Source organism: Mus pahari, chromosome 7 (genome assembly GCF_900095145.1).
Source record: "Mus pahari chromosome 7, PAHARI_EIJ_v1.1, whole genome shotgun sequence".
NCBI classification, from domain to species: Eukaryota; Metazoa; Chordata; class Mammalia; order Rodentia; family Muridae; genus Mus; species Mus pahari.
The window spans coordinates 19,618,728-19,634,385 of record NC_034596.1 but is presented as its reverse complement, the minus strand read 5'-3'; the positions used below and the strand labels follow the sequence as shown (position 1 = coordinate 19,634,385).

Below are 15,658 nucleotides of genomic sequence, written 5' to 3'. Positions count from 1 at the left end.
GTCTCTCCCAGACCCCCAAATAAAATGAGCTATCTCACTGAAACTCCTGATCTTAGCTGTCTGAGATCTCTCAGCCCCAGTCACACACACACACACACACACACACACACACACACACACCCCACAGGATCTACATGTAGTAAATGGCAGGGCAGTCAGTACTGGTAGGACACATCAGAGAGGGAAATGAGGCTTCAGTTACAGAGTGAATTACACTGCTACTTTTAAATCATATGTAGGTGTAGTGTGTATGCCTGTAACACCAGCACACTAGAAGCTGAGACAGGAGGATCCCAAGGTCAAAGTCAGTCTGGGCAAGTCAGTAAGATTCCACCTTAAAGAGCCAACTATAATACAGTAAGCGTGTGTAAACTCATCAATCCATCCATCAATTTTTTTTTGAGTCTTATCTGCAAACAATTGACTAAGGGAATAAAAATAGAGACATGAAGGGAGAATTATAAACTCTAGGGCTGGGGTTGTAGCTCCTATTTTGTTTTAGAAGAACACTTGCCTGGTATGTACAAAGCCCTGGATTCAATTCTCAACACTTCATAAACCAGGCATAATTCCATACACTTGTAATTCTAGCACTCAGGAGGTAGAGGTAGGAGGATCAAGTGTTCAAGGTCATGTTGGGTATATAGCAACTTCAAGGCCCTGTCTCAAAAACAACCAAACCAAACCAAACAAACCAAAAAAATAGGAAGGAAGGAAGGAAGGAAGGAAGGAAGGAAGACTGATGCTGACAGATTAATCAAGGTAAAAATGGGAAGAGGTAGGCAGTCTCTTGGATATAGAAGTGTGAACAACGGCAGCTATCCACACACTCTCTGTTAGTGTGCTTTTATCTTCATTTAGTTAGAATGTCTAAGGCAGGATGCAGGGGCTGGACCTAGGCCCGTTTCACATTTGGAACAGATATGCAGCTTGGTCTTCATGTGAGTCCCCTGACAATTGGAGTGTGTGTGTGTGTGTGTGTGTGTGTGTGTGTGTGTGTGTAGGGGGTGTCTGACTCTGTTGCCTGCTGTTGGATCCCCTTCTTCTCGATTGATTGGTTGGGCCTCAGTGGGGAGAGGAGATGCTTAGTCCTGCTTTGACTTGATGTCCCAGGGTAGAATGGTACCCAAGGGGGACTTCCCCTTCTCTGAGGAGAAGGAGAGGGGGCAAAGGGCAGGGACTTGTGAGGGTGGGACTCAGAGAAGAGGAAAGGGGGGGGGTGCTGTGATCAGGACGTAAAATGAATAAATAAATTAATTAATGAAAAAAGGAATATCTCAGGCTATGGACTGGGGACAGGCGCACAGTCCCTGTGAAGAAAGATTTAAGAATTAAAACAGTGAAGACCTGTGCATAGGAGGTGAGGGAGCCCGGGGGTTTTCTCAAAGTCACTTTTTTCTGGAAACTATGGAAAGTTTTGTTGATCATGACCTGGGAAACCAGCTTTAAAACACAGGATGGTTCCAGAAAGCACTAACTCATTTATATAGGTAGTTTTTATGATATGGAAAGTAAACCCTAAATAGGCTGCTTATGTTGTCTGCTGGAAGAAGGACTGGGCTAGAGGGATAGTAAGGAACACCACAATCTGTTCTTGCAGAGGACCTGATTTCAGTGCCCAACACCCACAGCAGACAACTCACAGCTACCCGTGTGTATGTCCAGCTCCCTCCAGAAGGAGCCACTCCCTGGTCTCCCCAGGCACCCACACACGTGTGCACACGCAGGCACACACAGGACTAAAATAAACCTTAAAAATAAAAATCAAAACAGAAGTGTTGAGCTTTAACAGTGCCTCCATCGGTGGCTTTACTGGAGAGTTACCCTGCTCCACCTGGTCCTCCATGTGTGTTTGCAGGAAGGCAACAAGTCGGAAGCTTCTGCTGCACGCAGGCAAGTTAATGTGCTAGGAACCCCCAAACCTCAGGTGAGCCGAGACACTCCTGGACAGGGACGCTAACACAATGATAACATCTTTCTTGGGGATGTTAGGATCCAGGGGTCCCCTGATAAGACCAACAGACCAACCTCCAGACTGCAGGAGAATAAATAAATATGCAGATGGAAACTTCCAACCCCAAAGTCCCCCTTTCTACCCTGTAACAACCCCTTGGGCACACCGTCTCCACCCCACTGGGCACACGGCCTCTACCCCCAAGAGACCGCTTGCTGTCCTTTCTCATTCTCCTTAAAGCACAACCTGCTTCTGTACAGACCTGTCTCCTCTCTCTGTTATTCTTAAGTTGCCTCAATCAACCCCGACCTAACGAAGGCAACTGTTAAATACTCCACTGCCAAGATTTTTCTGGGCAGAGATGAACACCTTGGCCCAAACACTGAGGCAAGGATTAATATAACCTCAGGCAATGACTGAGAACATCTTTCTCTGCTGTAAACTAGTATTGTAAAATGCCTTTGAAACAGGGAGCACTCGTGAATACAATGACCACTTAATCAAGGCTATAACTATTGTGAGCTAATATACAATCTTCTAAAATAACAGCTCTCCCTTTTCCTCGTCTTCCAGTTTTTCCTGAGTTGATTTGGACAAGATGAGTCAACAGGAGGCTAAAGTCTATAATCTATCTTGTAAGTACAAATAAAGAAGCCGGGCCAGCAAGGCAGGAGGGCAGTGGAGAGAGGTCGAGAGCATCCATCATGGTAACACCAGATAATAACTAGAAGGGTGTGGCACTGCATCTGCCAACACCACCTTTACAAGCTGCCCAGTGTGGTGGTTTTGAATATGCTTGGCCCAGGGAGTGGCACTTTTAGGAGGTGTAGCTTTGTTGGAGGAAGAGTGTCACTATGAGCATGGGCTTTAAGATCCTCCTCCTAGCTGCCTGGAAGTCAGTCTTTTCCTGGCTGCCTTTGGATCAAGATGTAGAACTATCAGCTCCTCCAGCACCAATACTGCCTGGATACTGCCATGCTTCCTGCCATGATGATAATGGACTGAACCTCAGAACCAGTAAACCAGTCCCAATTAAATATTGTCCTTTATAAAAGTTGCCTTGGTTGTGGTGTCTTTTCACAGCAATAAAACCCAAACCAAGACACCCATCCTAACTATTTTTATTTTTTGGCCTTAAAGCTCCTTAACTCTAGCTCTGCCCACCTCACACTTTGGCCCACACACCAGTCTCTTCCCTGTCCCATACCATGCCACCTATCTCTCTGGGCCCAGGATCTAAAAATGCATGTGTGATGTGGTGCTAGGGGGTGGCATGACATACTGCCCTTACAGAATGGATGACAACTGACTGTGCCTCTCCTCATTGACACAACTGAGCTTTAGGTAGGGAGTAAGTTCTTCCTGTGGCTCGTGGCCTAGCCATCTCTCTCAGTGCAGAAGCTCTTCCAGATGCCAATGCTTTCAGCAACGGAATAAAATTTATTATCCAGGCCCAACTCCTACCACAAATCACACACTTAAAAATGTGTTAGGGAATGAAGTGAAGGTTATAACATCCAGGAAGCCGTGCCAATATCCAATGCACAAGTCCAATCAACTCCCAAAGCTGCTAAGTGTTCACTCCTGGTCTCCAGGCAACTCTTCCCCTGCCCCTGACACCAAAGGAAAGCTTCCATATTCCAACATTTCTTAGAATGCACTCCTTGCCATCTGGCTCCTTGAGCATCATTTCCTTGGGATTCATTCACATTGATTTATCTGCCTATGGCCCCTTCCTCCTTAATGCTAAGGTCTATCCCAGGGTAGGGACATACCACATTTGGTTCATCCTGCTGTTGACAGACTTGCAAGCTGCGTCCAGTACAGGAGTGACTATCAATATCGTAAGTGATGATGTGTGACTCTCAGTGCAGCACACAACAATGCTATGACCGCGTTTGGGGCAGGGGCTCCTCAGGATGCCCTTCTTACAAGGTGATATCTGAGCAGAGTTTGACGTACGCAAGGCAGAGAACCAGGAGAGTCTGGTAGAAGAACGCTCTTGGAAGAGGGAACGGCTAACACAAAGGCCCTGGGCAAAAGTGCACCCACTGGGTTCAAAGGATAGTTCTCTGTGTTCCTTCTCAAAGCTGCTTGTCTGAAAGCGTGGGCATCCAAGCAGAAAAATTTTGGAGAAGAAATGGCTGGAATATACCACCAAATAGCACAGGGCATTTCATCTCACTTAACAGTAACACCCTGATCTTGAGTATTTAACACAAACTAAAAGACCAAAGCGAAGCCAGCTACCAAAAATGCGCTGGCAGCTTTCACACCAGAATAAGACAGGGACAGCTTGCAAGGCTGCTAGGACTCCGGGAACTGCTAGTGACCCACAAAGCACACAGTAGGTGCTAATAAAGGATAGGCACCATGGAGCTCCCTGGCCCACACAGTACCAACATGTGCACAGTGAGAGCCCAGACTGCTCCCAGGATCTGTCTCAACTCTCCTCTCTTTGCCAGGGGCCCCAGGTAGCCTACCCCTCCTACAAGTGGTTCCCATTTTCTCGACTTTGCCATGGTGGTGCACACCTTGAATCCCAGTATTTATGAGGCAAAGGTGGGTACTGTGGGATACCTCTGTGGGAGGGAGCCTCTCTTCTGGTGAGGTGGACCAGCTAACGCTGCTTGCTGCTCATCCAAGCAGAGCCTGTTTGCTGGCTTCACGCGATGCTATGCTGTCTTTAACAGCAGCTGCTTAGAGCAGGGGTGATAAAGGAAGATGCTTGATGGGACTCCTGGTTCCTCTTCTGCTGTGAAGGAACGGGAATTCCTCAGCTCTGGCCACAGTGGCTCTCACACTGTAACCCTGCCCTCAGCCCCGCCTCCCTGGCTCCTGTTCTGCTGGACTCTGGTCTTCACTTGTGCAGGCTCTGGGACTAGGAAGGCTTGTCTACTTCCAATTCTCTGCAGTCAGAGACGAGAACATTTATCCGCAGCTGACCTTGCAGAAGTCTGTCCTGGTTTGAAGCTTGCCATTTAAAAGTCCCTTCTTGTTACAGAAGTGGTCCTTGGAAAAATCTCTCCAGGATGAATCTAAGAACCCAGGTTGTCTTTATGACCCATTTAATGTCACAATGTTAGATTTCTGAAGTTGCCTGGTTTCTCTCTTTATTCTGCTTGGCTGCTCAGGCTTTTGGAAGAAAATCTCATTTCCTGGAGCTGTTCCAACTGCTTCAGAAGCATCCTTCTGGGCCTCCAAACAGACAGGTGGTAATTATTACTCTTTCTGGAAAAAGGTGGAGCTGAGAATCTCACCTATACTGAACTGCTTCTTAAATGTCTGTGAGAGATCAAAGAAAAGACCCTGAAAACATGAGATGGGACAGGTGTGGTCAAAAAAACAAGACTTTGAAAATAAAGCCCCCCCTCCCGAAAAGGTGAGTTCTCCCAGGCAGCTCATAGGTTGTGCCCCCATGGTTGACAGCATCCACACCATGCTTGATGAGTGCTGATTTAGACTCAAAGAAGATTTTTCTCTGTCTTTATCTTTGCTAGAAGAAAGACCAACAGTCCCCATTCCACCAAGTGAAGGCTTTGAAACTTAAAGCAAGGCATGAGTCTTCAAATCTACCAGGGCCGTGTTGCATAAGTTCACAGGTCCTAAGAACTCCAACAGACCACCTATGTGCTGGGCAGCACTTTGCAAGCCCTCCAACTTCAATTTGCCTCTGCGCTGGTCATGTGAGGCAGGCTGTTGTCCCAGTAGGGAAACCAGCCCTCACCATCTCTGACCACTTTACCCTACATTATTTTATCTCAGGTTCCATCCTTCTGTCCCTCCAAATGCCACCAAGCAGCCTCCTTGGGTGTCAACAGTAGAAAGCACCATAAGTTTGGACTGTAAGGCCTCATGCTAAACCCCAGCTCCATTCCTCACCAGCTAAGGCCCCAGGAATCACTTAGCTTATGTACCCCATGTTCAGCAACTGGGAGAACAAGCTCTTCTGCACTGCAGCCACCAGAAGCAATGGAAGCAGAGGATCTTTCAGGTCCAGCTTGCCACACGGTGGATGCTTACCGTGTCCCGCCCTCTGAGACTTCCATTCTGCACTGAGTCTGACAGCAACTGGACTCAGTGATTTTTAGGTTTTTCAAGTACTGCAAATGGCAAAGCCACGGTATGAGCAATGTTCTAGATACAACATCTAGATCCTGCTCTGCTCTAGTCCCCTCCCTGCTTTTATAGAAAATAGAAGATGAGGAGAAGAGCTGTTTTGAGTTGGCTGTGCAACTGCCTGAACGAGGAACTGCAGACGCTGAGGTGTGGCATGCTGCAGGCGCCCTTTCTTTATTAGCAGAACACCCTCCAGAGTGACCGAGAGAGCGTTCTGACCCTCCACAGAGAGATTTCAGCTCTGTGCATTATCAGGGCCTGTGTTATATGATCTAGACATCCAGTGTGAACCTGACTCAACTCATGGGGTTGGTATAAGGGTTAGATGAGTTAAGGAGTGGGAAGGCATCTGGCTGGTTTTAGTCTAGCTGAGAAAGTTCAGAGAGACTCAGAGAGTTGGAGTGCCTTCCCATCGCTGTCCAATATCCCCACCTGAGCCTACCTCTGGTCCTCCTCCATTGCCTTTACTGCCCTGCCCATCTTCTCACCCTAACTCCAACCCCCCCCCCTTCTGTTTCCCTCTTCATTTACTAAAGCGCTTCCTGCAGGAATTTGAGAGAAATCAGACCTGAGAGTGTGAGAGCATCTTTTACTCCATGCTCAATCTCGGTGGGCTGGGCCTGAGGCTAGGCAGAGCCATGTTTTTCTCAGCATTTAAAGGGATTGCTACATCTTAAGGTTTCCAGCGGTGCTGCTGCATCCAATGCTGGCTGGGAGATTCATCCTCTGTGTTTCCTAATTGACAGCTTTCCTTTATTTAGTTTAGTTCTTGATCTGCTTTTCGGGAGATTTTTTTTTTTTACCCAATCTTATCAGGTAGGGGTGTGTGTGTGTGTGTGTGTGTGTGTGTGTGTGATACATAATGCTCAAGTGCACACACTCAAGTGCAGAGGTCAGAGGACCACTTTGGGCATTGGTCCTTAGATACCTTTTGTACATACTGGGGTCTCTTACTGGTCTGGAACTTCACCAGAGAGGCCAGATTAGCTGGTCTGCTGGCTTCCAGGAATCCATCTGGCTTTGTCTCCCATTTTGTCATCAATGGAGTTAACAAGTGCAGTTTATTCATGAATCCTGGGAATCCGAACTCACATCCTCCTGCTTAGGAGGCAAAAGCTCTACCAACTAAGCCATTGCCTCAGGCCTAAGAATTTTATATTTTGTTTTGTTTTTGTTTCCTTGAGACAGAAATTCTCTTCTGAGCCCTGGCTGTCCTCAAACTCACGAGATCCACCTGCTCCGGCTCCTGAGGACTGAGATTAAAGGCAAGCACCACTACTGACCAGCTGTCCCCAGATTTTTAAATTTTATACTTTCATACGCTAATGGTCTTCCACAACCCCAACTCCTCCAATAACCAGCAACGCCCATCTTCCCTATACATGTGCAGGTCTCCTCAGGTTTCTCTGGTGTCACACTAAACACACAGCTGCTGTAACGCTCTCCTCTGCCCTCCGGATCACTCTCTTTGCTGCCTGCTCTTTTCTGGCTACTTTAGTCTCTCATTCTCGAGGACGCTTATTGGTACTTACAAGTGAGACATTAAAGCTGACTGACCACTCTGCACTGAGGGGCTCAGAGGTCAGGGAGCACAGTGACTTTTCCCTAGGGAACCTCACCACGTCAACATCTAGAGAGCTTTACCCTGGGTCATGTAAAGACCCTTTCCCTTCTTTTTGAACCACCCACTATGCATGAATGTCTGCCACAATCCTGGAAGAAGTAGGCATCAAGAAGCAGCATTCGGCCTGCCGCTGTTTGGGACAGGGACAGAGAATAACCAGACTTTATCAGAATGCCAGGGGGGTTCAAATTCATTCAAGTTCAAACAAACCAGCAAACCAACCAACCAACCAACCAACCAACCAACAAAAACTAAGGATAATGACAGCTCTTTGTTTGTAAGGAAGTATTTTCAAGTGAAGATGGGGAGAGAGAGGAACAGCCTTAAATGATCCCGCTCTCTGCCCTTCCTGTAATAAACTAATACTCGACATTCCCTGCTCCCCACCCACAGACACAGCCCCACAGACCAACCGCCACCCCCTCCAAGACAAGCAGTTTCTTCACTTGCCATGAGCTGAGAGGAGAAATGAAAACACTTTGCTGCCTGTGACCTCCACAGAGAGCATGACTGAGTCCTGACCTGGCCTTCCGCAGCCTTTAGGAGAGAAACTGGGGGAGAAAAACAGGAAGGAGATGCTAGGGAGCTCTCCCGCTGGGGCAGGATCACAAGCAGCCCTCTTGCCTGCCTGAGTCTTCAGAATCCCATGCCCACAGCAGGGAAAGGCATGGAACTGCTTGGCACAAAAATATGTCTGATACATACATACACACACACACACACACACACACACACGCACGCACGCGCGCATGCCTGGGCCCCCACCCCCACCCCCAACTCCTGTGCTACCAAGTAATCTACTCCATTTCTACCCACTCACAAAGCTTTTCTTTCAGTCCCGAAGACCTTTAAACATCCACGGTGACATCTGTGTATAGTTTTTTTTTTTTTAATATAGGTTAACTTGCTTCATAAGTCTGAATTATATTCATTAGATATTATCAATCTGAATACCTGCTGTCATATAATAGTTTGAGTGAGAATGGCCCCCACAGACTCATATTTGAATGCTTGGTCCCAGTTGGAGTGGGCTCTGAAGTTTCAAAAGCATACACCATTCCAATTAGCGCTCTCTCTCTCTCTCTCTCTCTCTCTCTCTCTCTCTCTCTCTCTCTCTCTCTCTCTCTCCCCTCCAGCATCCACAATGAACTCTTTCTTTTATGAGTTGCTTTGATCATGGAGTCTCTTCACAGCAACAGAAAAGTGCTAGACATCACCGCAACACACTAGTCTACAGTTTTAAAACTACTAGAAACTAATGTCAGGGCCCCTTAATTCTACACCCATTCTATCCTGCACCTTACAGTTTAAGACGCCAAGTTAAATTTAGGTCGTATTAAGGGGAAGAATTACAACTGTAAATTTTGTTCCAAATTTACCCACTGTGAATATATACTAAGTGTAATTATTTTAGGTTCCATAGGAGCCAGAGAACAAGCCACCCTGACCAGCTGATGGGCTGTCTTTCCAGCAGCAGCAGCATGGCAGGCATTGCGTACAGTGTAGCTGCACACACAGTGGGCACTGACCAGGTTTTTGAAGAGTGCTGTCAACTCCTTGGTGAACACAGAGAACTTCAGAAACGCGCTTCCTAAGTCTGGGTCATCTCTGCATACACAGTTGCCACCGAACTTCTCCAGAGCCTGGGTGTACTGTTCCTCGTTCTCCACGTGTGCTGCAGGAGCAAGCGGAGGGACTGTTAATGTACCTACCAAGCAGTCGGGTCCTGGATCACTCCAGGTCTTTCTCTGTTGCAAATAAGACTAAGCACAATGCCCAGAATTAATCATGGAGAACACTCTCAGAGTAAACAGTGAGGAACTGTCAGGTTGCAGGAGTAGAAATACAATCACGATTCCAAAATGAAACCATTGTGCCCAAAGAAGCAGCTAGTGACATGAAAATGCCCTATCAGGCTTCCTGCAGGACAACAGAAACTCTCAGAGATATCCCATGACCCCAAGGTTTCCCAGACTCCTCCTCAGCCCCATCACCACACTAGCCATTGGTCTAAGATAGGGTCCCAGCTCCCTCTTAGAAATGTAGCAAAAGATGCCAACTCTAAAGCACAGGACATCCAGTCAGAGATCCACGCCACTGTCACCTCCTTACATAGGGACTATGGTGCCCTCTGAAGCCTTGGCTGGGCAACAAGAGCCAGCTTGGCCCTCATCGTCTGTACTCTGGATCTCCTCTGCACAGAACCTCCCACTCCTACTCTCTCAATCCACTTATCTGTTCTCCCCCGAAACTCTAAAGACTTGACCTAATCCCTGGGTGCCTGGGTTTCCACCTCCCCTCTCCTTCCATTGACAAGCCACACTGAAACTGTCAAGTAAGTCTGTTCTCATCCATTGAAAGTACTTAGGTGAGGGACCAGGCTGTCCTCGACCACATCATGAGCATATGGCCACAGAAAGAGCCAACTCTGACATTCATCTTACCATCAGACTCAAGATAACACACTGAAGAGGAAGAAACCTAGGGTCTCTAAGCTCAGTGGCTCTACCAGTCCAGAACATCAAGATTATACACAGAAGGAAATGTGGCTTGGTAGCATGCTCCAGGTCCTGGGTCAGATCCCCAACATCACACAAACCAGGCACTATGGCACATGCCTGTAATCCCATTACTTGGAAGGTAGGGGCAGGACAATCAGTTCAAGGTCATCCTTGGTTACATAGCAAGTCTGCACTACATGAGAAGATATCCAAACAAATAAAAAGATAAATAAAGTCAAACACAGGTGTTTACCAACAGAAAAAGCAAGAGTGCCCACTCGGATGGATCTCTGATTCAAAGCGAGGGTAAGGAGCACAGTAATTCAGTAAGTTAACATGATGGAATCAAATTCCCTAGGTGCTAGGACAGGCATTTCAAATGAGACCAGCCAGTCTGTAATAGAACCACTCCACAGGCTCTGGCTATCTCACCAAGGAATGATCCTGAAGGCGCCTCTGCAGTCGCCTTCCTCAAGACCAGACCCATTGCTCATTAGCGCCAATGCCTGGTAACAAAGGGACTAAGCCTTTTAAGGTCAGTCCTAAACCCTGAGCCAATCCTGTGAACTATGAATGGCCTGTTTACCCACTGACGGGGAGGTGCCGCGTCCTTGACCTCAATTGGCACCTGGTATTTGTGGGGATGCTAATGTGGATTTAGCAAACACCGGAGAAAATTGAATTTCAATGCCTCAGTCTTTTTATTTTGAGAAGCATTCCAGGGCTGGGATGTCCTTGGTGGCAGTGCTTATTTAGCATGGACAAAGCCCTGAGGATCATTTGGTAGCCCTAGGGTGGGAAAGCTCCAGAAAGAGGCTCAGGAATTCTAGATGAATACACATGCACTCATACACACACATACACACATGAATGAGCATGTCGGCATCACAAGAGAAGCCCTCGGAAGATCTGGGCTCCATCTCTATGGCTGCCAGGGGGCATTTGTGTGGCTGGTAGGTAAGGGTAACTAACCCTCACTAAACCTACTCTATTAGTTTTGTGATAGCAGAGGCCTGCTGGCCTCTGATGTCAGAATATAATAAGAGTCAATGTAGGGTAAGGACACACATGGTGCACACAACCAACACCACAAACAGCAGTAACTATGACACCAGACGTCTATATGGAGTCCCAGGCAACACAGCCGCAGAATGGTACAAGGCCCCGAATGTGTCTGACTCCCCAGCCTGCTCCTCCCTTCTCTGACACACTGGCATTTCATATCTAAAAATAGCTTACCTTGGGCCAGCAAGACAGCTCAGTGGGGAAAAGTCCCTTCTATGCAAACGGGGCAGACAGGGTTCAATTCCCAGGTCCCATGTAAAGGTGGAAAGATAAAAGATTCCAAAAAGCCATCCTCTGATCTATAAATGTGTGCTGTGGCATGCATGTGCTCACATATAATAGTAAATTACACTTTAAAAATCAAAACTAGTTTACCTTGCTAAAACTGAAAGTACTCAAATTTTAGATTCTTAAGTTCCATTTCACAGTTAGATCACTAATCCCCATTTCTATGTGTAAGTCTAACATATGTGGTGAACTGTGAAGAATAGGCCTTCTGCACCAAACACTATTAAAAACAAACAAACAAACAAAAAACTATTTCCAAGTTAAAACATAGGCAAGGCCCAATGAGGTTTTAGCCCAGAGCTGATGGCCACAGCATGTAGCTGGTGCTGGCCATGTGCAATGTGTGTGTGTAAGGGAACTTCAAGGTTCAAATGAGTCGAAGACCTCACTCCAGCCTGTATGCTCTGCATCTTTGTGTCTTCCTAGGGTGCCCAGGATAGTGCCAATGTGAGAACAGCCAGGTCACCTAGAAGCATGGTAACTGATTGCTCAAGATCAGTCCCAAGTTGGAAATTTTCCTACGAAGATCTGAGAGCAATCTGAGAGCCTTTATCCTTCTTTTGCCAAAAAAACAAACCTTAAAATAGGAACCTAAAATAAATAGCCTGGGAATAAAGTTTCTGGAAAGATCCCAAAACGCATCTATCAGCTTTTATTTACAGAACTGAAAGCTGTTTTACGGACACTTGCTCTATCACATCTTCTGCTCCAGTTTGTGGGATCCCAAACCAAGAATATCTCCTCTGGGAGCCTCGGGGAGATGGGAATCTGAGCTGCAGGACCCACCCTAGGATGAGACCCCATCTCTTTGGAGTTCCCTCTGTACATGTTCCTGTCCCCCCACACCTCAGGCACGAAATCCAATCTATTCAAGAGATGGATAAACCAGAGTGCACTCACCTAAGAACCTATCCTTTAAGCAGCAGCAGACGAGAAGGTTAGAGGCAAGGTTAGGTTTTATCTTGTGCTTTTCGGCTTACCTGATTTTGTCATTTTAAATGTGTATATCAAGGAGGAGATCCAAAGAATGTGATTTAAGAAAAAAAAAATTATTGGATCTAAAAAGGCAAAATACCTTTTTATTTTATTATTTTATCTGCTCCTCTTTATTTTTTTAAAGATTTATTTATTTATTTTATGTATATGAGTACACTGTAGCTGTACAGATGGTTGTAAGCTATCATGTGGTTGCTGGGAATTGAACTCAAGACCTCTGCTCGCTCTGGCCCTGCGCGCTCTGGTTCAAAGATTTATTTATTATTATATGTAAGTACACTGTAGCTGTCTTCAGACACACACCAGAAGAGGGCATCAGATCTCATTACAGATGGTTGTGAGCCACTATGTGGTTGCCAGAATTTGAACTCAGGACCTTTGGAAGAGCACTCTCCAGTCCTCCTTGCTCCCTCTTTAATGAGACGTACACATAAAGCTGGCGAATCAAAGTGCACAGAACACTAAGGGTACAAGCCACCAGCACAGAGCAACAAAAGATGGCAGGGGGACTCGTCACAGCCAGTTAACCTCCAATGACCAACACAGTCTTAACTATCTGTCTCCAATGCAGATATTCCATTCATTACTTTCAGCCCAGCAGCAGGAGTATGGCAGGACCTCAGAGTGACACCAAGGACAAGTATGTTCCTAGGAGCAGGTATAAATGCCTAGGGAGAGAGGTATCAGTGTCCTCGCTGATCACTGTTCTATGCCAGGCACCAAGGAAACATTTGGACAATGGTTCCAAGGATGGATATGAATCACCAAGGGGAAACAAGAAGATGTGAAGCTCTGTGAGCCCTGGAGAGTCCTGTGTATTCGATGGCTGTTAACATCTCTTTCAAAGTTCCAGCCTGCTTCCAGCTCTCAACTCTGAAACCCAAACAGGTCAGGACATGTCTCCTGTCCATCCATATCCCTGTTCTGGTCTAAGGGTGCTGAGAGAGGACCTGCCCTAGCCCTTTCTTTACAGACAGCAAGCCAGGCAAGGGAAGACAGTAACTGCATCAGACTTACACAGCGAGTCTGCAGAGCCAGAGCAGACCCCTGGCTTCCCGACTCTCAGCCCAGTGTTCTTCCTCCACACTAGGAACTGCTGGTACATGTGCTCTGCTTGCAACCCTCCTTCTGCTGTAAGCTAAAACAAAGGCCACACCCTTCCAGTCTAGCCAACAGCTCAAAATGCCATCATCAATGAGGAAGAGAACCAGGTGGGCAGTTCTTACACCAGCGTGGCCCCAACTTGTGTGTCACCCCTAGGGCTGCTGCAAGCCCCTGCTCCACACAAGACCACAAACACGTGGATTCTGATAGAGAAGCATCCATAGAGGTGGCACATTTGAGCCACCTAGACAGCTAGTGAAGGGAACAGTCGAGGAGACATTCATTCTCCATGATAGCAGCACTGTGACACACTCCCCAGATGACATGATTAATATTCAAATGTGCACCACATGTTACATGAAGATATTCCAAAGGTGATCATACCCCCAGCCCTACAGGCTACCTGGTTTTAGATCTAACCTGAAGCACACAATTTCTAAAGGAAAAAGGTAAACTCTGGGATGATCTCACCACCTCACAGGACTATTTCCTGTCCCGGGGGAGAGTTGGTTTTAGAATTCATTTCTAGGGTCAGGCCCAGATGAAAACCTGAAAGTAACCTTCCAGTGGACAACTTGGCAATGAAGTCTTTAAAACACCCATGCCATTTGAGAACTCCACTTCCGGAATCTATCCACAGCAACGGTTCTTAACCTGTGGGTCTTGACTATCCGAAAACACATATTTCCAATGGTCTTAGGACTTCGATACCACTCAGTAGTAAAATTATTTTTATGAAGTAGCAATGACAATAAGATGGTTAGGGGTTCCTAAGACTATCAGAAATATGTGTTCTCCGAGGTTGAGAACTGCTGGTGTGAAGCCAAGGTTAGTAGAGCAATGCATACAGATGATTTACAATCTGGAAATAGGAGATGTACACAGTGCCAACAAGGCTGAGCTGGAGGAGGGCGAGCACATCTACAAAGTAGCACTTGAGGGTGGCTTTTAAAGATTTGTTTTAATTGAGTGTGTGTGTGTGTGTGTGTGTTCACACAGAGGCAAGAAGAGGGTGTTGGATTCCCTATAGCAGGTATTTGTGGCTGGTCTAGTTCTGGGTACTAGAAACCAACTCAAGTCCTCTGCAAGAACGGTATGCATGCTTAACCACTGTGGTCATTTCTCTAACATGAGGGTCAGCTCATTAAATCATCTCACAGAACGGAGGATAGAAGACCCAACTTGGAAAAGGCAGAATACAAAATTAGACATTCAGTCTCAATTTCATATAAGATACAGAAGGAAGGCTGATGGAAGATGTATCAAAATGCATGAAGGTTAAAAATAACAGGTACTCAACCAACTGTTGCCTTTACACACCAGGCAGCAAACACCACACTTTCTGAATATTCCTTTATGCTGTCTTATAGGTGAGGGAATGAACCAACCGTGATGCCCAGGGTGGCTCAGGGTAAGCACCCACCAAGCCCCTTCTGTTCCTACACACCAGGAAAGCTGGTTGCACTCATAACTGGATTTTCTAAGCTAAACATAGGCATCCTCATAGTAAGAAGCCACCACTGGCTGCAATAACTGAATCATTTTAGTCCTCCATGCCTGGGTAGTTGCCGCTAGAGAGATTCTCAGTAGTTAAGAGCATAGGGTGTTCTTCCAGAGGATCTGGGTTCATTCTTACCTTAGCACCCACATTGGAGGCTTACAAAGGTCCATTAAGTCCAGTTTCGGGTGATCTATTGTCCTCTTCTGGTTTTAGTAGACATTGTACACACATGTTGCACAGACATACATTCAGGCAAACACCCATAAACATAAAATAATTTTTAAAAATTGCTATAGTCTTTCCAGGTGCAGTGGCACATGCCTTTAATTCCAGCACTCAGAGGCAGAGGCAGGAGGATCTCTGTGAGTTCAAGGCCAGCCTGACCTACACAGTGAGTTCCAGGTCAGCCAGGGCAACAGAAAGAAACCCTGTCTCAAAAAACCAAACAGAAAGAGCAGGGGTGGGAGAGAGAGAGAGAGAGAGAGAGAGAGAGAGAGAGAGAGAGA

General features: G+C 46.6%; 1 protein-coding gene across 5 annotated transcripts in view; it reads right to left on the bottom strand.

The window, feature by feature from the left end:
- The window catches only part of Asap2 (ArfGAP with SH3 domain, ankyrin repeat and PH domain 2), a 156,684-nt gene that overhangs the window by 73,609 nt on the left and 67,417 nt on the right, over positions 1-15,658 (bottom strand). For all 5 annotated transcript variants that reach the window (XM_029541189.1, XM_021202007.2, XM_029541190.1 and 2 more), the window contains exon 3: positions 9,227-9,372. In XM_029541189.1, the coding sequence (XP_029397049.1) occupies positions 9,227-9,372 (146 nt within the window). The remainder of the gene's footprint in view (positions 1-9,226; positions 9,373-15,658) is intronic.